Source organism: Monodelphis domestica, chromosome 6 (genome assembly GCF_027887165.1).
Source record: "Monodelphis domestica isolate mMonDom1 chromosome 6, mMonDom1.pri, whole genome shotgun sequence".
Classification (NCBI taxonomy): Eukaryota; Metazoa; Chordata; class Mammalia; order Didelphimorphia; family Didelphidae; genus Monodelphis; species Monodelphis domestica.
In genome coordinates, this window is record NC_077232.1 from 49,485,070 (window position 1) to 49,507,649 (window position 22,580).

Below are 22,580 nucleotides of genomic sequence, written 5' to 3' on the forward strand. Positions count from 1 at the left end.
ACCCCTCTGCCCCCATAACCACCCCCTTTCTCCATCAGCAAACCTCTGGGTTGTTGGAGCCTATTTGGTTCTTTGACACTGCCAGAACTCTCTTTTGTCTGGCCTAGGACTGAGGAATGCCATCCACCAGGGAAAAGGAGCTATAGAAGATCAAGTCCAGGGGTGTACAGTTAGAAAAAGAGTATGACAGCTTGCCTGCAAAAGGATAATGCCACAGTTTGTTGATGGCAATAGGCCTCAGGCTGTGGCATTCCAAGCTCCTTGGAGTTTTCCAATTCCTCATTGCCCATTTTAATGAAGAAGACAGAATCAAACTGGCAAAAATAACAGAAAACCATATGCAGTCCTTACTAGGAGAAAAGAACTCTCCTAGGCCCTCAGGGAGGTATAAAGCTAAGATATGGCCTCTTAACAATCTAAAGGATGTATTAAAGCTACCAGAAACCAATATAACCAGAATATACAATAGTCCATGACAAGTGGATTAGATCATTATATTGGCCTACTTGCTATCTCTGAATACATTACTCCATTTCCCTCCTTTGCTCTGGTTCTCCCCCATTTCTGGAATGCTCTCCCTCCTAGAATTCCTAGTGTATTTTTAAAGACTTAAAATACTGCTTTTTTCCCCTTGAGACTGGGTATTCTTATCTCTCCTAGGCTGGAATTTTAGTGGCCACTCATGAGCACCATCCCAAAGTTGACTGCCATGGGTCTTGACCTACTCCATTTCTGACTTGGGCTAGTTTGCCAGTCCTTGGGCAGTCTAAGGATCCTTCCCACTTTGGGGGATTTATCATATGGGTGACAGATCTAGTGTGATACCAAGACAGCTTAGGTCAATGCAGTTTAGAACTCCCAAATTCACTAGCCTTCCATGTTACTCTTGTTCAGTCGTTCAGTTGTATCCAACTCTTTGTGGCTCTGTGGACCCTAGCACAGCAGTACCATCCATAGGATTTTCTTAGCAAAAATACTGGAGTGGTTTGCCATTTCCTTCTTTAGTGGGTTGAGGCAAACAGTGATTAAATGATTTTCCCAGGCTCACACAGATAGTAAGTGTCTGAGACTGGATTTGAACTCAGGTCTTCCTAACTCCAGGTCCAGCACTTTATCCCCTTGCTGCCTCAAAACCTCCTCAGCTGCAGGGATTAAAGATGTGCCAACAAACCCAGTTTAAATATTTTCTTCAGCAAGAGGCCTTTCCCCACTCTCTTAGCTACTAGATCCTTCCACTCAGAGATTACCTTTCACCTACTCCATAAATATCTTGTATGGACTCATTCATTTACATGTTGTTTCTTCCACTGGAATATAAACTCCTTGAGGGCAGAGACTGCTCTTCCTTGTCTTTGTATCACTAGAGCTTGGCACAAAGCAAGTGTTTAATAAATGCTTATTATTAGAGAAGTATCAATCCAAGTGTCATGTTTGATCTGAGTGGGGAAGACACTACTGATGGGGGCTCAGGAAGGTAGCATTTGAACTGGATATTAAAGTATAATGTTGGAGGGCAGCTATGTGGCTCAGTGGATAGAGAACCAGGTCTAGGGACAGGATGTTCTGGTCTTAGATACTTCCTAGCTGTGTGACCTTGGGCAAATAACTTGACCCCCATTGCCTAGCCATTTCCACTCTTCTCCCTTGGAACCAATACTTAGTACTTGTTCTAAGATGGGATGTAAGGGTTTGTTTTTGTTTTTTTTTTTAAATACAATGTGCAACCCTTTAAGTTGTAGTCAGAATGCTGTTCTGCCTTGGTAGTGAGAGATTTTTTACCTAGGCAATTCCTATACCAAGGTCCATTCCCTATCCCTACCTCTATTCCTATCTTTATTAAAAAATGTCTAGAATGAGCTTCCAAGAAAAGATGATTCAAAGAGCCAAGGACAGGGGAAACCTACAAAGGACTAGTTCAGGATGTGAAAAGAAAACAAGTGAGCTCATGCCAGTCTCAAGCTTGGGGTGTCCTCTCTCCCTGGCCACCTGGGACACTCTGTATCCTCAAGTGGTTTATGCAAAGATACAAAGCTATTCAAATGGCAAAGGAAGGGGAGATGGGAGATTTCTGGGACAGGAAATAATTGAAACAAAGGCAAAGAAACTGTCCCATCTGGATGTTTTCAGGAATCCAGAAGCAATCTGGCTTGGCTGGAGCAGAGTGTGTGATGGAAGGTAATATGAGATAAGTCCTCAGAAGGTAAGATTCATGGAGGACCTTGAATGCTGGGCAAGTGAGTTTGAACTTAATTTACTAGGAAATGGGGAGTTGCTGGTTTCTAGCACCACTGGCCTAAATAATGCTGAATTGTTAGCCCTTTGTGCCTACTCAACACCCCGCAGGTGTGTATAGAATGTTCGATGCTAGCCCTACCACTCATGTTATTACCTTCATCATATCAGCAGATTTTTATTCCTTTTTTTCATTGACCTATAACTTATTTTAGCCCCTTGGGCATCCTTTGATATTGCATTAACCCAATCTTAAATGCCTCTGAAAAGGTGGGTTTGTTGGACTCCATCACAACAAGGTAGAATGAATTGATTTTTTGAATTTGCCCATACTGCTCCCAAAAGTTATTTCTATTTTTAATTTTTTTATTAAAATGAGTAAGGGCAAATGCATCTGCTGGGTCTAGGAGAGAGACAGAAGTTAGAATTGCATTGGTGTCTGTGCCCATGCGTTGTTTTCTCCCACCTAAGTTTTTCATCTTTACCATCTCAGGATGCAATGAGCTCATGAAAAGACTAGATATACTTGGCTGAAAAAGTGATATAGACACACCAAATGAGGCAGTGTGGTTTAGTTGATGGAGAGCCAGTCTTGAATATAAGGGTCCCCCTCTTAGATATACTGGCTGTGTGACCCTGGAGAAGTAACCTAACTTCTAACTGCCCCAGGCAACTCTCATCTGTTCTAAATTGCATATCATTTTCCAGTTTGCTTTGATAGGGGATATTTCCCAATGAAGTCAAGATAAAGTAATAGTAGTTTGTCAAGGAAGATATACACCCCCCCCCCTTTTGTAGCTGGCCATTTACATTTTAACCCTTAGAAATCTTTTATAAAGTGATTATTATATTGAATAAGCAATAGTGGTTTCTGTCACTTATTACCTATGTTTTTAATTCATTTAAACAAATATATACTAAGTATGCACTGATGTAAGATTTGATAATAGATGCTACTATTTACAATAAAGTATGTGTAGGGGAAGAATAAAAATGATAACTGACATTTCTATAGTGCCTTAAAGTTTACAAAATGCTCTAGATACAACATCTCAACAACTGGTTTAAATACCTTCCAGCATTTGGCAGAGAGTTAAACAGTGATTAGAAGTCTAGATTTGAAGGAGCATTTTTAAATATTATTACATATTATATATTTATATAATACACATCATATTACATATTATATATTAATATAATAATTACATCATTACCTATATTGCATATTATATACTTATATAATAATTATATCATTACATATCCTATTGCATATTATATACATATAATAATCATATATTATACATATATTTTATATTACATATTATACATCACATATTATCAATTTATATAATAATTATATTTAAATATAATCTTATGAAACTAATCACTAATTTCCTACAATTTATGGGACATACACATCCTTCAGCTGAGTTGGTGGTAAACTGTTTTATATAAAATGGATCTTATAGTCCCCTTAACAGACACGATAAAATGAATAGCTTCCCCTATGACAAATCTCCCAGCAAAGCAAATTGAACCAAGAATAAATAGCAGGACCCTACCTCCTTCAGCATCTCTCTGCATGGTAAAAATATTCTGTCATACTCTAGACTTTGTACCCTATGAAATACCTTCCCTTCTTCTCTTAGCTCATCATCTTGCTTTTAGCCCCTGGACCAAGGGAATTTCTCCCTACCGTAGCTACAGCTCTGGGAACTTTGCCCCCTTACCCAAGTCTCTTTATCTGAGGCTTTATAGTAATAAATTGAGCTTAGTCGCAGTATCATTCAGCCAATTAGTGCTATGACTTAATGAATAATTTACTTTAGCCAAAAATTTGTGGAAGTTTGAAGCTCTGGGTTAGAGCAAAGAAATAAGTTCCTTTTGTGATATCTGTTCATACATTATATCTCTGCTAAGGTAAGAGAATGCCTATATTTGTAGCCCTCAGATAGACTCTGGTTGATGTCCTATGAGTGGATGGACAGCTTTGGAGCTCAGAAACGGGAAAGTAGAAGGAAAAGCAAGTCTTTCCCCCAAAATGAATTTTTAAGATATTGGATGGTCACCCTTAACCCAGTGTCTCATGAGTCTATGACTTTCACTGCAAGGGGCTGTCTATCTTGGATTGTTTGCTTCTTCCATCTTTGGTCCATTGATCTACTCAATAAAAACAGTTTCCCTAGGATAAATTGGACAACATTTCCTTGGTAGCAGAGTCTTCTTTATTTGACTATATGCTGGATTTAGTAGGTTGGTATAAACTCAGTTCAGATGTTGCACCATTAAAAATCCAATCTGTTTTATTTGAACCCTTTTCATCTTAGAATCAGTGCTCTATATTGGTTCTAAGGCAGAAGAGCAGTGAGAGAGGGCAAGGCAATAGGAGTTGTGATGTGCCTACAGCCACATAGATAGGAAGTTTCTGAGGTCAAATTTGAACCCAGGACTTTCCATCTCCAGGTCTCTATCCACTGAGCCACCTATCTGCCCCTAATCAAATCAGTTTTGAGATGTATAAAATTCAAAGGTTATATAATAGGGGACAACTAGGCGGCTCAGTGGATTGAGAGCTAGGCTTAGAGATGGGAGGTCCTGGGTTCAAATCTGGACTTAGACTCTTCCTAGCTGGGTGACCCTGGGCAAGTCACTTAATCCCTCTTGTCTAATCCTTACCACTCTTCTACCTTAAAACTATTGATTCTAAGATGGAAGGTAAAGGTTTTTATTTAGAGTCAAAGAAACTTTAAATGAATTCAGATGTTTGGTTTCATGGGAAGAGTGTTGGATGGGGGAGTCAGAAGACTAGATTTGAGATCCAGCCCTGCCACTTAATAGTTGTGTGATCTTGGGCAAATTTCTTAACTTTTTTGAGCTGGGTTTTTCATCTTTAAAACAGGGGTGGTGATACTTCCCACACTGGATCAATGCGAGGCAAGTGTTTCATCTGTTTATGTCTTGTCTCCCCTCATTAGAATGAAAGCTCCTTGGGAGATTGTACCTTCTTTCTTTCTTTCTTTCTCTCTTTCTCTCTTTCTCTCTTTCTCTCTTTCTTTCTTTCTTTCTTTCTTTCTTTCTTTCTTTCTTTCTTTCTTTCTCTCTTTCTCTCTCTCTTTCTTTCTTTCTTTCTCTCTCTCTTTCTCTCTCTTTCTTTCTCTCTTTCTCTCTTTCTTTCTTTCTCTCTTTCTCTCTTTCTTTCTTTCTTTCTCTCTTTCTTTCTTTCTCTCTCTCTTTCTCTCTCTCTTTCTTTCTCTCTTTCTCTCTTCCTTCCTCTCTTCCTCCCTTCCTTCCTTCCTTCCTTCCTTCCTTCCTTCCTTCCTTCCTTCCTTCCTCTTCCTTCCTTCCTCTTCCTTCCTTCCTTCTCTCTCTCTCTCTCTCTCTCTCTCTCTCTCTCTCTCTCTCTCTCTCTCTCTCTCTCTCTCTCTCTCTCTCTCTCTCTCTCTCTCTCCTTTTTTGCTTATATTTGTATTTGTATAGCAGTTAGTACAATGCCTGGCTCTTCTAGTCCCAGGACCTGAGGCTGCCTAAGCTTCCAACAACATGCCATTCAGAATTCCTATCCCCAGGTTGGACCCAATGGCCCTTATCTGATCTTACACCCAAATGGATGGCAACAACAAAGCACCCCTAGTTGAATTATGGGTACTTTTTAAATGGTCCTCTTTTCTAGGGCGCTGTCCTTTGGAGGGAGCACCTTCATGTCCATTCTGGAGCTGCAACAACACTATTTTTTGACAAGTAGCTTTTTAAATGCTCCCTTCTAAGCCATGTGGCTTTCCTATTATGAGGAGCTGTTAGTCACCAGAGCTATTAGTTTTGGTTGAATGGGCATTGAAATGAGCATACAACTATAAAGACAACTACATTGTTTTCCTTAATGTGAATCCAATTTAGCATGAAAAATGCCTCATTTTCCTTGTACTTTAAGTAAAATGGGAGATTAAAAAAGAAAAGGAAAAAGAAATAGCATCTTGGCTAAGCAAGCTATGAAGGATAAAAGGCATTTACCAAGGATGACCCCTTTTGGCGAGCGCATAGAGCTAGGGAGGAAAATGGTAGCTAAAGGGATGACTGCACCATGGAATTGGGGGTTCTGACCTTGCGCTATCAGGGAAGCCTTGCCAGGGAGGGGGTAAGTTGATTAAAAACTCTAGGCCTCTCCTTCCTCCTGTGTGGAACAGGGATAATTATAGTTACCTGCCTCTCCAGGGTCCTGTGAGTCTTAATTACTTAATATTTGTAAAGCATTTAGAGATCTTTGAAAGAAAAGTGCTGAACAGTGGAATCAAAGTTCGCTTGCAGCTATAATTGGAATGAGAGTTTGTGGTCCCTTCTTCTTCACTCCGGGGAGGTTACCCCTAAACCCTGCACACACATATCTTCCTCAATAATCTGTTCTGAAAATATGAAAAAATGGCAAAGGGGGTTGGGAGTGAGTAATTAGGGACCTTGGCCTAAAAAAAAAAACACAACACAACCTGTATTGTTTATTTGTTTTTTTTTTTTAATATCTGCTTCTTCATAGCATTTTGGGATAGTGTGATCATTTATTTTATCCAGGTCCCTTCTATCATATTCATTTATTCACTCATCAGATCACAGATTAAGACCTTAGAAGACCTCAAGTCCAAGTATTTCATTTCATAGATGGGGAAAACTGAGACTGAGACAGGTTAGATGGCTTTCCTATGATTAAGTGTTTCATTTAACAAGTGCTTTTTTTTTCATCCCTTACCTTCTGGCTTAGAATCAATATTAAGTGTTGGTTCCAAGGCAAAAGTGTGGTAAGGGCTAGACAAATGGGGTTAAATGACTTGGCCAGGATCATACAGATAGGAAGGGTCTGAGGCCAGATTTGGACCCATGTCCTCCCAATTCCATTTCTGGCTCACTAACCATTAAGTCACCTAGCTACCTCTAACACATGCTTATTAAGCACCTATGCCAGGGACTGGTGCTACCAAGATAGAAAAAAAGCATTTCCCCCCTGCCCACAAGGGGCTTGAAAAAATAGACAATGGCATGAACACAAGTAAGCAAGATGCAAAGTAGAATGTGATAAGGGCAAAGAAGAGATGCATCGAAAGGGCATTAGGACCATCAGAGGAGCATTTAATAAATTTAGCGGGGGAAAGGACCTTAGATGATCTAGTTCAAACCTTCCCACACCCATTTCTTTGTAGATGAATTAACTGATGGCCAGAGAAGTTGTTCATTGGCCAAGATAATAAGACCAGGCAATGGTATAGCTCAAATTTTAATCCAGATCATAGGAACTTGGGTTTAGAACTTGAAGGGCCCCCAGAGACCATCTAGTCCAATCCCTCTCATTTTACATATCAGGAAACTGAAACCCAAGTAAGTTCAGAGATTTTCCCCCAGTCACACAGACAAAGCTTCAGAAATGGGATTTGTAGCGAGATCCTGACCCTAAAGCCTGAGTACCATTCTGGATATCCATGAGCTGGGACAGGGATGGGTGGGATTATTGAATGAGGATGAAATGATGGAGAAGACTTCATGTAGAAAGTGGCATCCAAACTGAGTCTCAAAGGAAGATTTCATCAGACTAAGGTGAGGTGAGGATATTATAAGAAGATCTTGGGGTTTAGTTTGTGCTGGTCCAGTCTGTCTAGAAGAAAAGTCATGAAAGGGAAAGGGGAGTGGGAAATAAGGCTGGAAGAGGAGGAACCAGTTGATGATTAGACCTCGAATACTAGGCAAAGGAATTTTTATTTGAACTGACCTAGATGTTAGGAAGTCACTAATCATTTTTGATCTAGGGAAGATCATGATCAGATCTGTAGATTTGGAAAACAATTTTTTCAGCCATATGAAAGTGGGATTGATTGAGGCAGCTAGGTGACTCAATGGATTGAGTTCTGGGCCTGGAGTCAGTAGGACCTGGGTCCAAATGTGGCCTCAGACACTTCCTGGCTATGTGACCCTGGGCAAGTCACTTACCCCCATTGTGTAGCCCTCGCTGCTCCTTATCATCGATTCTAAGAGATTAAGGTTTGTTGGACTTTTTTTTTTTTTAAAGAAGGATTGGATGAAGCAAGAAGATGGATTAAAAACTATTGTATATAGCTGGCTCTTAATAAATGTTTGCTCAATGATTGAATGAATTAATGAAAAACTTTGACAAATGATGAGGAGTACCTGACTTGGAGTAGTGGCAGGATGAGGGGAAAAAATGGGAATGGACAGATGCCAGACGTATTGTAAAGATAAAATTAACCAGATTTTACAACTGATTGGATACAGGAAAAAGGAGAGTCAAAGATTATTTTGAGGATCTTAGCCCAGGAGAAAGGGAAGAAAATGAGAAAGGGTAGACTGGATTAGAGGGGGAATAATAAGCTCAGTTTGAGGCATGCTGAGGTCATGAGATCATAGATTTAGGGTTGGAAGGGACCCCAGAGTACATCTAATCTACCCCCAATTTTATTTTATTGTATAATATTTTTAATTTGAAAGTATTTTTATCCTCCCCCCCCCCATTTTCCTCTCCCTACTAAAAAGAAAAAAGAAGAAAAAGCCTTTGTAACAAAGCAAAACAAACTCCTACGTGGGCCACATCCAAAGATGGTTTTCATTCTGCGTTTTTTGTCCATTTTCTTCCCTGTGAGGGAGTACAACTTTCTTATTTTCCAGATGAGAAAATTGAGGCTAGGAAAGAGCAAATAAGTGCCCGAGGAGAGATCTGAAGCCATATCTTCCTAATTCCAGGCTCAGAATTTGGTCCACCAGACTATGTGACTATTACATTAGGGCCCAGGGAAGAGATTGGAACTCTACATAAGCTCCTAAAAGTGCCTTTAGGAGTAAAGACAGGCATACTGGTGAGCTCTAGTCTTGGAATCCAAAGACACAGGTTCATGTCCTGGCTTTGCCATTCACTGTAAGCAAGTCTCACCTTGGTGCCTCAATTTCCCCATCTGTAATGTGAGGGGGATGGTACCTATCTACCCTTCCTCACAAGACTGTGAAACTTTGTAAAACATCTCTAGAAGAGGGAGCAATAAGGAGAGGAACTCACACTGGGTTACTTGCACAGGTGAACTGTATTCCACTGAACGTTGGTCCATAACAGCCTGTGATGGCCAACTTCAATGGCTCAGTCATGAGTGAGGAGTTCTGTGGTCCTTCTTGTTGGCCATGTCCTCTCTCCTGGGCACCTGTGGTGTTTGGGTTGTACTTTCTTTGTCTGCCTAGCCTATAGGTTACCTGGTAGATGAAAGCAAACCAGGCTTTCCCTTCCTTTGGTCTGAATTCTATCGATTACCGCTTCAGTAATATCCTTGGTTTTGGCCATGGAGCTTTGTCTCTGAATCCTGTAACCAGTTTGCAGAATAATATCTGGTATAATGAGGCTATAGCTAGGTCCCAATTTAATAATAAATCCCCACAAAGTGGTTGTATATCTTTGAATGTGCACTATTCAAAAGTGTTATTATGGAAAATCGAGTCATTGGTTCCAGCCTGACAGAAATATACCATTTCAGGGATTTGTTATCTCACTAATTGGGAGATGGCTTGGCAAATTGTGTGTGTGTGTGTGTGTGTGTGTGTGTGTCTGCCTACCTATTCGTTTTGTGTGAGAGGCTCTTTCTACGAATCTTGAATTAAATGGTACTTTTACCTGATGTGCTGTGCTTGAGAGACAGGTTCATTTGGGGACTTTTAAGGTCTCTTGCCTGGTTTTAGACGTGTATTTCTGAGAGTAGCAGATAGATAGTTGGTCTATTACCTGGGTTCCAATCTTACTTCTGACCCATACTAGTTCTATGGAGGTTTCCATCCCTGACCAACTCCCTCTCTGCATACACATACACATACACAAAGCATATTACATAGAACTAAAAGAAAAAAATGGCTCTAAGAAGAGCTTGGGCAAGTCAAGTCACTGCTCAAGGCAACTCACTGAAGCTTTGAGTTTCAGCAAAGGGGCCAACCTGCATTGGTAGAGGGATTTTTCTTATCTAGGACTTCTCTATATTAACGAAATCAGTTCTAGTATCTTTCCCAATCCTGGGGTCCAAGTTAATTTAATGGCCTGACCACTATTCTGTGTGACTTATGGATTAAGGATCACAGGCTCCATAGAGCCAGAGCTGGACGGTATCTCCAAACCCACCCTTACCGGTAGGAAAACTGAGACCCTCACAAGGTTAATTGACTCGATCCCCAACGTCATGTCAAAAGCATCAGAGGTGAGATTCCAAAGCATTAATGTAATGTTCTTTCCATTGTACCAGAGACTATAGAGCCTCTATAATCCAACTTCTTCATTGCATAGACAAGAAAATTGGCCCAGAGAGGTCAAAGAAGTAGTCAATGGTAGCATCAGGATTTGAACCCATGCCCTCTGGCTAATTAATGATAATAATAGCTATTTAGTTCTTTAATGTTTGCAAAGTAAATTCATTAATTCATCCCATTCATTACTTAATCCAAACCTCATGACAACTTTATAAAGAGGCATTTGAATTATCACCGCCATTTTAGAGGTGAAGAAAATGAAGCATAGAACAGTTACGTCATTTACCCAAAGTCAAACCATTCCTAAGTACCAAAGGGAAGTCTTACCAACCCCCAGACCAACATCCCATCCACTACCCTACACTGCCTCTCAATCATATTGTCTCTTCCCATAGAAACTCATATTCTCATGTAGGCAGCATATTCATTTGGGAGGCAAGAGAGCCAGCCACTTCCTAACTATGTAAGCCAGGGTCAGTTTTCATGTCTTGGTCCTTCACTTTCCTCATCTTGAAAGAGAAGAATCCCTGCCCTGACAACCTCCAAGAGTGATTGGGAGAATCAAGTGGTGCAACGGCTGGGAAGGCATTCCACAAAACATGAATGGAAGGCGCCATAGTTTGGACACACATGCTAAAGCAAGTACAGGTTTTCAAGGCAACACCTTGGGGAATCCTCTGAGGCATGCAGCTGTCACAGGCTAAGTTCTTCCTAGAGCTTTCTTTGGGTTTTCCTTTTAGCTTTACATAATACCCAATTATTTTTTTTCAGCGTAGGGTTGGCCAAGGATGGAAACCTCCATAGAATATATGGTCATGGTTAAGTTGTCTCTTTATTTAACAAAGGAAAATTAATGATCAAGTTAAATTAGATAACTTCTCAGCTCCCATCCAACTCCCTAAAATTCTGATATTCAATTAAATGTTTGTTGAGTAGGGATAGGGATTATCTGTGATTTTCAATGATATGGGGAACTCCCAGATGAGGAAGCTTCCTTTACTAATGCAGATGGACCCCTCTACAGTTTAAGAGTCTTAGAGAATTCACAAAGGCATTGAACACTCAGTGCCTAGTAGTACAGAGGAAAAAACCATTGGCTTTGGAGCCAGAGACCCTGAGTTCAAGTCTCAACCTCTGTATTGGGGCAAATCACTTAAAACCTCCCTATGTCACAGTTTCCTCATTTGCAAAAATAAAAACAATGACTTTAAAGGCATCAAACATTTAAGTGATTTAGCTAGGACCACACATCCAGGCTATGTCAGAGGTGAGATCTGAAGCCAGGGTTCCTGGTCTCAGATCAGCTTTCCATCTCTTGAATAGCTGTATTAAACCAATGACTAAGTGTAGTAAAATGACAGCTCCTCTTCGGCAGGAACTCTGCCATCCATTTCTCTGTCTTTGTATCTGTCCCCAGCACCTGACACAGTGTAAGCCTTACACATAGTAGGTGTTTAATAAATATTTATTGAATCAGGGGGATAAAAAGTTAAAATAAACCAATAATTCCTAATGGAGCCAACTCTCAAATCTAGTAAGGAGATAGGACACAAACACAGAACATTCCATTCAAACTGCAATACCTAGCATTACATTAGAGATTTTCTGGGGGAGGAAAGATCACTCATTACCAACCACGGGGATATAGAAGGCTTCGAGAAGGAGGTAGCAATCAAATTAGGTTTTAAAGGAATTCAATAGACAATTATGCACTTACATGTATATAATGATGGTTTTATGTATATAAAAGCATTATAAATGTATAGATATAGATAAATACCATTAACTCATAATATATTTAGCAATAATGCCTTTCTCCTTTATGCCTTACATCTCTTATGATACAGTGAAATAGGTCATGCAGAAGGCCTGAGCAGCCTACAGTAGGGCTTGGGAATATGAGAGTTGTCGTCATGGAGGCTGTTAGTTAATCGGTCCTACTTTCTGGGGAATTGACTGCCTACTAATTGAAGAGAGTAGGGAAGGAAGGAAAAGGAAGTCAGAGGATTTGAAATTTCACATTCGGCTGGGAGCACTATTCCCAGTGACTTTCTGAGACTCCCATTGGGTTGCTGTGAGCCATGCTGTGTTGTGTCAGCTTTTATACAGCAGGTAGATTCATGAAGCCCCAGGAGTGTTTGTATGGGCTTTAAGCCCTTCTCTAAGCTACTAAGATTTTTTAAAAGATCTATGCTTGTATGTAACCATGGAAAAATATTCTAAATTATTTAATTAAATAAAAAATTTCAATTAAAAAAAAAGAAAAATCTATACTTGTTTAAGAGGTTCAGAGTATTATTTGACCCACCTCTTAGCACAGTGTTTTATACTCTATTAAATGTTTAATAAATGGTTTGAATGAACTAGGCATCAGCCAGTAAACAAGCATTTATTAGATCATCACTGTGTTCAATTCATGAGATAAAGGAGGGCCTGAACAAGGTCAGTAGCAGTGGGATAGCAAGAGGAAAGGAAGGGAATCCAAGGTTTTTAGTTATCGGGAGTTACTGGGTGGTTCCATTGGCAGAGATGGAAAAGCTGAGAGGAGGAGTAGTTTGGGGGGAAATGATGAGCTTCATTTTAGACATCTTGCATCTAAGATGAATGTGAAACATCTAAGCTTTTCTGCCTTAGAACCAACACACAGTATCTATTCTAATACAGAAGTTATGGGTTAAAAAAAAACAAACCTTAATGGTGAAGGTAAAGTAGCCACCTCAGAACCTGATTCATTATGTGAGCACTTAAGAAGAAGACATCAGGAACCAGAGGGTCATATTCCTTAGAGATGGCATTTTTTATGTATGTAATTTTTATACTCTTTTTAATGATTTTAAAGACCAAGTACAACTCCTCCTTTTAGATGATGACAGTGAGACCCAAGAGGATAGTTGACTGTGTAAGGTAACACAGGTAATATGGATGAGAACTAGGGTCCTTTGAGACCAGAGCCAGAGCCTGACCCACTAGAACATGCAATACACTAACTGAATCTGAAGCCAACTGCCAACGAAGAAGATTCATGTTAGGGGCAACATAATTTTAAAGATATTCATGAATGTAATGCTTAACATCATTAGCTTAATTTCTCAGTGTTCTAGGGAAGAAGTGCAAGATGAGGAACTGCTGGCCTGATTAGAAGGTGGGGTACGCAAACTAGTGAAGGTCTAGTCTCTATCCCAGAATACTTTAAAGACTCCTTCATAAATCCAAAGAAATGTGCAAAGGATTAGTCTAATCATCAACATGAGAAAATCAAAATAGATGAAACATATATATATATATATATATATATATATATATATATATATATATATATAGCTTAGACCAAGGGATCATGGCTAATGGGCCAAAATGGTCCAGTGCCATTCTTAACCTAAAAACATGATCAGAGGTGAAAACGAGAGATGAGTCCAATTTGGCCAACCCCTCAATTTAGACTATGGCATATCATTGAATGAGCAACTTATCTAGTGTTTTTTAATCAGTTTGGGTATCTTGTTTGAGGACTGCAAGTAGATAGTAAGCTGTGGCCATATTTGAGAGGAAGTAAGAGATTGGGATATGTTGAGAAGCAAACAATGATTTTGGGGATCCCAAACTGTTCCCCTTTCATTTCTTTAACTCAACAGTTTGCTCCCTTGGTTATATCCTACACTTGTGAATCATGGAGCAGCTAGATTCTTGGGAGAATCAAAATTACAGGCAAAGGGAAGCGATATGATGGGGAGAAGTAGACTGTAGCATGTTACCTGCAAGGGCATGTGTGTGTGTGAGAAGTCATGTAAAAGATGCATGTGCCTCAGAAAGGAGGCAGGCCAATCATGTATTGAGAAGTAAAGACCCTAAATGCTATGTTGGTATGACCCAAGATATTAAAGACTAAGAGGAAGACCTTCAAGGTGTCCAGGATTTATGAAAAGACATGGGCAAGAACCACACTGGATAAGAAAATGTGGAACGTGTACCCACACAGAGAACCCTCAGATCTGTCCAAGTATAGAGTAACAAATTAAGGTTGAGAGTTAAGGATTTTTACAGTTTCTACATCTCTATAGTCATCAATTCAACCAAGAGGTGACGAGAAAGATTCCCCCCTTCAGCTAGCAATTGTGTGCAGGAATCTATTTGGTCATCAATGAAGAGAACTCAGTGAAGAAACTCCTATCAGAGCAGTTCAGCAACTGTTTTGCAATTTATAGTTTAAAAACAGTTTCCTAGTACACACACACACACACACACACACACACACACACACACACACACCTCTGTTTCTGTCTCTCTCTGTCCCTCTCTCTGTCTCTGTCTTTCAGTCTCTGTCTGTCTGTCTGTCTGTCTGTCTGTCTCTCTCTCTCTCTAAGCTTCAATGTCTCCCAATAACCTCCAATATCTTTGGTCATTTACAGTTTTCATAGCCAGACTCCTTCTGACCTTTCCAGTGCTCTTATTTACACTTTGTCCCCTTCTGTACATGCTACACTGACCTACTTTCAGCCTCTTGAATTAGACACACCATTTTTCCATCTCCTTGTCTTACCACTGGCTATTCCCAAAGTCCGGAATGCTCTGCCCCTTCACCTCTACTTCTTAGATTTCCTAGATTACACCAAGGATTGGCTTAAATGCCAAATTCACCAGGAGGCCCTTAAATCCCCCAATTGCTAATGGCTTCTCCTTTTAGATGACCTCCATCTATTCTGCATGTAGCTTGCAGACACCTCATTATTAATATGCAGTGTCTCCCATTACATTTCTTGAGGGTAAGAACTGTGGTGTTTTGCTTTTCTTTATATCTCTGGCCCTTAGATTGTGATTGGCACATAGTAAATGCTTGGGGAGTGACTGACAAGATATGGCTAGTAGTGGTGGGACTTCAACTCTAGAGCTGGCTTTCTGTTCAAATTGACTTTCAGAGAAATAAAAGGTACTTGATAGATATTTGTCAAATTGAATTAAAACATTGCATGTGACAGAGAAATCCCTAATTGGGTGTTTACTGATTCCTTAAGGGAGGTATAAAAGAAGGAGACAACTAAATTGTTCACTGGTGTCATGGAAGATAGAATAAATAGAAGACAAACAAGAGAAGGATTCCAATTGATGTGAAGTTCTCCAATGGGGACTGACTAGAAGGAGTATCTACAGCCTCACTTTCTTATACCCAATACAGATCTGAGTGTAAATTGGCCCTCAGGTAGTTTAATTGGGGCTGAGAAAACTGAGAAAAACAATATGCATCATTTCCCCCCATCCTTCCCCACCAGAGAAAACAATCTGTTGTTCCCAAGCTGATAGCAGAATCTTCCCAAAAGCTGACCCTCAGAATATTAGGGTTACTTGTTTTATCCAAACCTGTTCACTCCTCCCAGGGACATGGCAATACCAGGCCATTGTGAAACCTGAGAGGATCTGTGTAAGCATGTTCTCAGTACAACGTGAGACCAGCATGTTCTAGAACACTGGTGCATGCTCATTAATGATACAGAAGTTTTCTTAATGATGGAAGGCACCACGTCATTCCTTGTGAAAGTGGGAAGAGCAGCCCGTGGCCTGATTCACCCACTTCTTGTCTTCACCTGTTGACTAGAGTTAGAACACCATGTTGGTCCATGGGTCCTCTTACACTTCACTTCTTGTCTTCACCTGTTGACTAGAGTTAGAACACCATGTTGGTCCATGGGTCCTCCTACACTTCACTTCTTGTCTTCACCTGTTGACTAGAGTTAGAACACCATGTTGGTCCATGGGTCCTCTTACACTTCACTTCTTGTCTTCACCTGTTGACTAGAGTTAGAACACCATGTTGGTCCATGGGTCCTCCTACACTTCACTTCTTGTCTTCACCTGTTGACTAGAGTTAGAACACCATGTTGGTCCATGGGTCCTCTTACACTTCACTTCTTGTCTTCACCTGTTGACTAGAGTTAGAACACCATGTTGGTCCATGGGTCCTCCTACACTTCACTTCTTGTCTTCACCTGTTGACTAGAGTTAGAACACCATGTTGGTCCATGGGTCCTCTTACACTTCACTTCTTGTCTTCACCTGTTGACTAGAGTTAGAACACCATGTTGGTCCATGGGTCCTCTTACACTTCACTTCTTGTCTTCACCTGTTGACTAGAGTTAGAACATCATGTTGGTTCATGGGTCCTCTTACACTTCATACCCTTCCATAGATTCAACACTGGCCTACTTTGAGTTCCTTGAATTAGACATGTCATTTTGCCATCTCCTTGTCTTTGTACTAGCTGTTCCCCAAATCCAGTATGCTCTGCCCCTTTGCCCCTACCTCTTACATTTCCTGGATGGGATTGAGGGCAGACAACCCAGCAAGAGAATTGAAATAATTCAATTCAATTAAGCATTTATTCATTGTAGTTTACGTGTCAGCACCAGAAATTCAAAGATTAAAAAAAATGAAAAAGTTTCTGCCCACAAGAAGCTTATATTTTGTTAGGGGATAGAATAGAGGAAGGGGAACAGTTTATATATACAGAAAACTAAATATAAAATCAAAAGAAAGTAATTGCCAACAACTGGGAGGATAAGGAAAAGCTTTCTTTAGGAAGTGGTATTCCAACTAGGCCTTGAAAGAATTTGGAGATGCTTCACGATGGAAGTGAGAAGGGAATTCATTCCAGGCAGGGAGGACTGCTTATACAAAGCATCATGGAGACAAGAGATGACCTGTTTGTATACAAGGAAAATTGAAAAGGCCTGATATGACCAGAACACAATTCCTGAAAGAGAATCATATTTAATAAACCTGAAAAGATTTTATTAGAACCCTAGAGTCAGTGGCCCCTGAACCAAAGCCTTGCCATTATGAGTTGATCAGTTGGATGGTCAACAAGTATACAAGTGCTTACTATGGTCAACTGACCAAATAGTGCCCATTTTTGTATTGCCTGCAGGCTTAGAGTGGTTTTTGCTTGAAAAATAAGTGACAGGCTATAATTTGCCAACCCCTGGCATAGAGCATTGAATGCCAAACAAAATAATAGTTTGTACTTAACCCTAAAGACAAGAAGGAATCACTGGAGTTTCTCGAGAAGGGGAGTGATCTGTGTTTGAAGAATATCAATTTGGCCTCAAGGTATGGGATGGATAAGAAAATGAACAGATTGGAAGCAGGGAGAGCAGCTAGTAGGCTATTATGATAGACAAGGTGAGAAGTGACTGAGTCAGGAAACCAACATTCTTGTCGCTCAGCTCTGCCACTAATTTGCTCTCTGAAGTTAAAATAATCACTTCACTTCTTTAGGCCTCAGGTCACTTTCTGCTAAATGGAGAGGTTGGACAGAACGATGTCCAAGATCTTTGCCAGTGCTCGCATTCTCAGAATTGTCCTTAGATTATATCCCATTTTCTCTCCATTTATGAGATGCTGAGAAGGCAGCATGTTGATAGTGGAAAGAATTCTTCTGGCTTTGGAATTGGCAGACCCGGGTTCAAATATCCTCTCTGATACTTAAAATCTGTCTAGTTCTTAGGACAGTCACTCATCCTCTTTTAGAACCTTAGTTTCCTAACCTGCAAAATGAGAGACTTGACCCAGATGGCCTCAGAGGACCCTCTTCGCTCCAAATCTATGCTACTGCGAATGCTGGGGATGCATCTTTATTCCAGTCATATATCAGTGGATGTGAGAACAGAAATGATCCTGTGGGATGGTGGGGCCTGGGGAAGCCTTTTCTAAATCTGACTAATGGACATAGTGTTTCAGGTCAGCAAATCTGATGTCCTTCCCTGCAAGATGCTAATCTGGTCTCAGTCTCGTACAATTGTTTTCTCTTCTCTAGCTCTTTTTCTCTAATTGGCTTCCCAGAGTACGATTGTAGGACATGAAGCCAAACATAGAGCAGCCCTCTGGCAAGCTGGGAAAGGACAAGCAATGTTGTGTGCTGCTAAGGGACTTCCCCGAAAACTTCAAAGGCATATAAATAAACCTTAGCTAGCTTTGCAGAAATGAGCAAAATGTGGCTGCTTTTTGGAAGCCGTGATGGAAATTTAGAAATCCACCCTGGGGTGGTACGATGAAAAGGAACAACCTTTGGGGTCAGAGAAAACAGGTTCAAGTCCTACCTCGATTTCCACCCATGAGAAACCTTGGACGGGTCATTCCAATTCTTTGGGTTTCAATTTGCTCACCATTAAAATGATAATCTGTAAAAAGGTTTCCAAGATCCCCTCCAACTCCAGATTTCTTCATCTGTACAAGGGGCTGGAAGTAGACTAACTGACTGTAATAGATGATGTTTTGGGGGTGTTTATTTCTCTTACCCTGGAGTTCCCTTCCAGCTCTGAATCTATGATTTCCTAATTAAAAGGGCTATTAGCCCCAAAAGTCCATTTCTAGGGTGTTGACTTTTTTTGCTTTTAGTATGTAAAGTATTAGGAAGTAGTTGATGAGGGGATCACCAGAGCTAAACAATGATATATCTATGAGAATGATCCGTTTTTGTGGATGTCTTATTCAATGTTTATTAATGGTGTATTGAGGCTTTTAGAGATTAGTTGTTTTGACATTTGTCTAGTGTCTGGAGCAAGGAAGTTGATAGCCCTTCAGCAATTCATGCTAGTTCTTTGTGAAGCCCTGGGTCAAGGTCTGGACACTATATTGTGGGAGACATGTTGACAAGCTGGACCTGATCCAAATAAGGATGGTGGTGAGGCTTCCTGGAGGACATGCCACATGAGAATGGGAGAAGATGAACTCAGGATCATAGACTTAAAGCTGGAAGAGATCCCAAAAGTCAACTAAGAGTTGGTCCAATGAATAAGACATTGGGTCTGGGGTCAGGAAGACCCAGATTCCAATTTGGCTTCAGATACTTATTAGCTGTGTGATCCTAGCTAAGGGTCTTGATCTTCATTTTAAACATAACCTCCATTTCTTCAACTATAAAATGGGGATGATAATAATGATGGAACCTAGCTGCCAGGGTGGGTTTGAAGTTCAAATATCTATAAAGCTCTTGGCATAGTCAGTGCTCAATTAAACCTGTGTTTCCTTCTTTACCCCTTCATTTTATAGATGAGAGAAGTAAGACCCAGGGAGATTAAGGACCCAAGGTCATAGTATACAGCACAGCCAGGAAGGAGAGATGGAATTTGAATTCAGATTCTTGAACTTGAAATGTAGAAATTGAAAAGACTTGGCAGTGGACATTTCGTATATTAGAAGGGCTTTCATAAAGAAGAGAGTTTTATTTATTCTTGATTCCAGAAGACAAGAGTGAGGGATGATTAGAAGTTTCAGAGAGGCAGATTTCAGCTTAGTCTAAGAAAAAAAATGTACTAATTTTAGCTATCCACAAGGGGAATGAGCTGCCTTTGAGGACACTAAGTGCTAGGTTGTAGGGTCATAGGTTTAGAGCTGGAGGGGAACCTTGGAGCTCCTCTAATCCATCTCCTCACTTTACAGATGAGAAAACTAAGGCCTAGAGAGGTTAAAGCAAGAGGCAGAAAACTCCTCTTCCTAGCCCAAGTTCCCATGGGTAGCAAGTCCCCAGAGGACTCCAAGCCAATCCTGGGTCACTCATTGTTTGGCAGAAAGGGGTCATCCATCAGGCAGGGAGTTAAAATAAGCCAGATGTCTTCTTCTGCCTCAGTGACTATGTGGTTCAGTGACCATCACATCCATCTGAAATGACCACATTTCTCCTTAACCCTGGTCCTTCCAAGTTCACTCTGACACAGAAACACTGCTATTGTGATGTCAGTTTGTGTAGGGGATGTTTCATCAGAATCCAGGGGTGGAAAGCATCACAACATTCATAATCATGCCTGAGGTAACCCTTTGAGAAACAGCATGCGGTGGTAGTCAATAGAGTGCCGGACTTAAGAATCAGGAAGACCTAGGTTCAAATCTCTCTTCTGACACATATTGGGGGTGAAACCTCAGATGGGTCACTTGGGCTGCCTCAGCCTTGGTTTCCTTGTCTGTAAAATGGTTACCTAACAGGATGGATGTGAGGATGGAATGCGATCGTGTATAGAGAGCTCCATAGAAATGCCAAGTAGTATTATCACTGAAGAGGACCTTTGGACAAGGAGTCAGGGGACAAGGGTTCTAGCCCCAGTTCTGCTGTGTGACCCTGGGTGTGTCACTCGCCTCGGGATCCCAGTTTTCTCACCTCTTAAAATGAAGGGATTGGACTGGGTAGTCTTTAGAATTTTGTTGTGTTTTGTTTTCAAGTGCTAAACAACTATAATTCAAGGTAACTGGTATATGGGAGAGGGAATCTGGGAACAGGGAAGCCAACTGTAGTTCTTCCTTATCTTGTTGTGCCTGCCTGAATGGTGTCTTCAGGAGAGTCCTCAGAAAGACCCTCAGGCTCCCTGCTATTTCCATCTCCTATCCCCAGGATAAGCAGCACATCACTGACTTTAAAGCAAGGGGCAGGAAAACATTGCTTAGTATATTTGCAGTTGTTGCTTAGTAACATTTCTGATATCACTCTTATAGTGGGAACACCAGGAGAGATCATTAAATATCAACTCCCTGGATGAAAGGGTGGGAAAAGAAAGATCCTCATTTATCCAATTTTTTACTTACTTAGCAGCTGTCTAATCTTGGGTTTATACTTCATCCGAGGATCTAATCCCAGGGAAAACACTGCATATTTCTGTTTCATATTAAACTAAATATAATGGACCACTGACAGTAATTTGTGTCTGTGCGCAGCTGGAGTTTATGGCCAATGCATAAATAAACCTTGACCCTGCAGAGCATCACTGAGTCTTGAGCCAAACGAGGGCCATGCTTCCACGTTGGGTCCCAGCAAAAGCCTTAACTAGTCTCGTTTCCTTTTCTTTTCTGTCTTGTTCCTACAGTTCCACCAGGTGAGAAGAGTGATGACCATCCTTTTCCTTACTATGGTTATTTCATACTTCGGTTGCATGAAGGCTGCCCCGATGAAAGAAACCAGTGTCCGAGGACAAGGCAGCTTGGCCTACCCGAATATGCGGACCCACGGAACTCTGGAGAGTCTAAATGGGCCCAAGGCAGGTTCAAGGGGACTGACATCATTGGCTGACACTTTTGAACATGTGATAGAAGAGCTTCTGGATGAGGACCAGAACGTTCAGCCGAGGGAAGAGAATAAGGATGCCGACTTATACACATCTAGGGTCATGCTCAGCAGTCAAGTGCCTTTGGAACCCCCCCTGCTCTTTCTCCTTGAGGAATACAAAAATTACCTGGATGCGGCAAACATGTCCATGAGGGTCCGTCGCCATTCTGACCCTGCCCGTCGAGGGGAGCTGAGCGTGTGTGACAGTATTAGCGAGTGGGTCACAGCGGCGGATAAAAAGACTGCAGTGGACATGTCGGGGGGGACGGTCACAGTCCTTGAAAAGGTCCCAGTCCCCAAAGGCCAACTGAAGCAATATTTCTACGAGACCAAGTGTAATCCCATGGGTTATACAAAAGAAGGTTGCAGAGGCATAGACAAAAGGCATTGGAACTCCCAGTGTCGAACTACCCAGTCTTACGTGCGAGCGCTCACCATGGATAATAAAAAGAGAGTCGGTTGGAGGTTCATCAGAATAGACACTTCCTGTGTATGTACACTGACTATTAAAAGGGGAAGATAGTGGATTTATGTTGTAGAGATTATATTGAGACAAAAATTATCTATTTGTATATATACATAACAGGGTAAATTATTCAGTAAGAAAAAAATAATTTTATGGACTGCATGTATAAATGAAGTTTATACAGTACAGTGGTTCTACAATCTATTTATTAAACATATCCATGACCTGAAGGGAAACAGAGTCATTTGCGCACAACTGAAAAAAAAAAATAAGTCTGCATTACATTCCTCGATAACATTGTGGTTTGTTGCCGTTGCCAAGAATTGAAAACGTTAAAAAAAAAAGTTGAAAAAAATAAATAAATTGCATGCTGCTTTAATTGTGAATTGATAATAAACTGTCCTCTTTCAGAAAAACACACACATGCACACACACAGACACACATCCATACACAACAAATTTGAACCCAAACATTCCGTTTCCATTTTAGACAGTAAAGTATCTTCAGTCCTGTTAGTATTCTCTCTGTTTTAATGC

General features: G+C 40.7%; 1 protein-coding gene across 7 annotated transcripts in view; it reads left to right on the forward strand.

Moving 5' to 3' along the window:
- The window catches only part of BDNF (brain derived neurotrophic factor), a 59,350-nt gene that overhangs the window by 31,525 nt on the left and 5,245 nt on the right, over positions 1-22,580 (forward strand). For 3 of the 7 annotated variants that reach the window (XM_007497200.3, XM_007497204.2, XM_007497197.3), the window contains exon 2: positions 21,339-22,429. The exons of 1 other annotated variant lie outside the window; for it this stretch is intronic. In XM_007497200.3, coding sequence (XP_007497262.1) covers positions 21,360-22,100 — 741 coding nt within the window. In that variant the 5' untranslated portion in view covers positions 21,339-21,359 and the 3' untranslated portion in view covers positions 22,101-22,429. Of the gene's footprint in view, positions 1-20,095; positions 20,364-20,428; positions 20,723-21,338; positions 22,430-22,580 lie in introns of those variants that run through there. 3 more of the 7 variants (XM_007497196.3, XM_007497199.3, XM_007497202.3) reach the window with 3 other exon arrangements.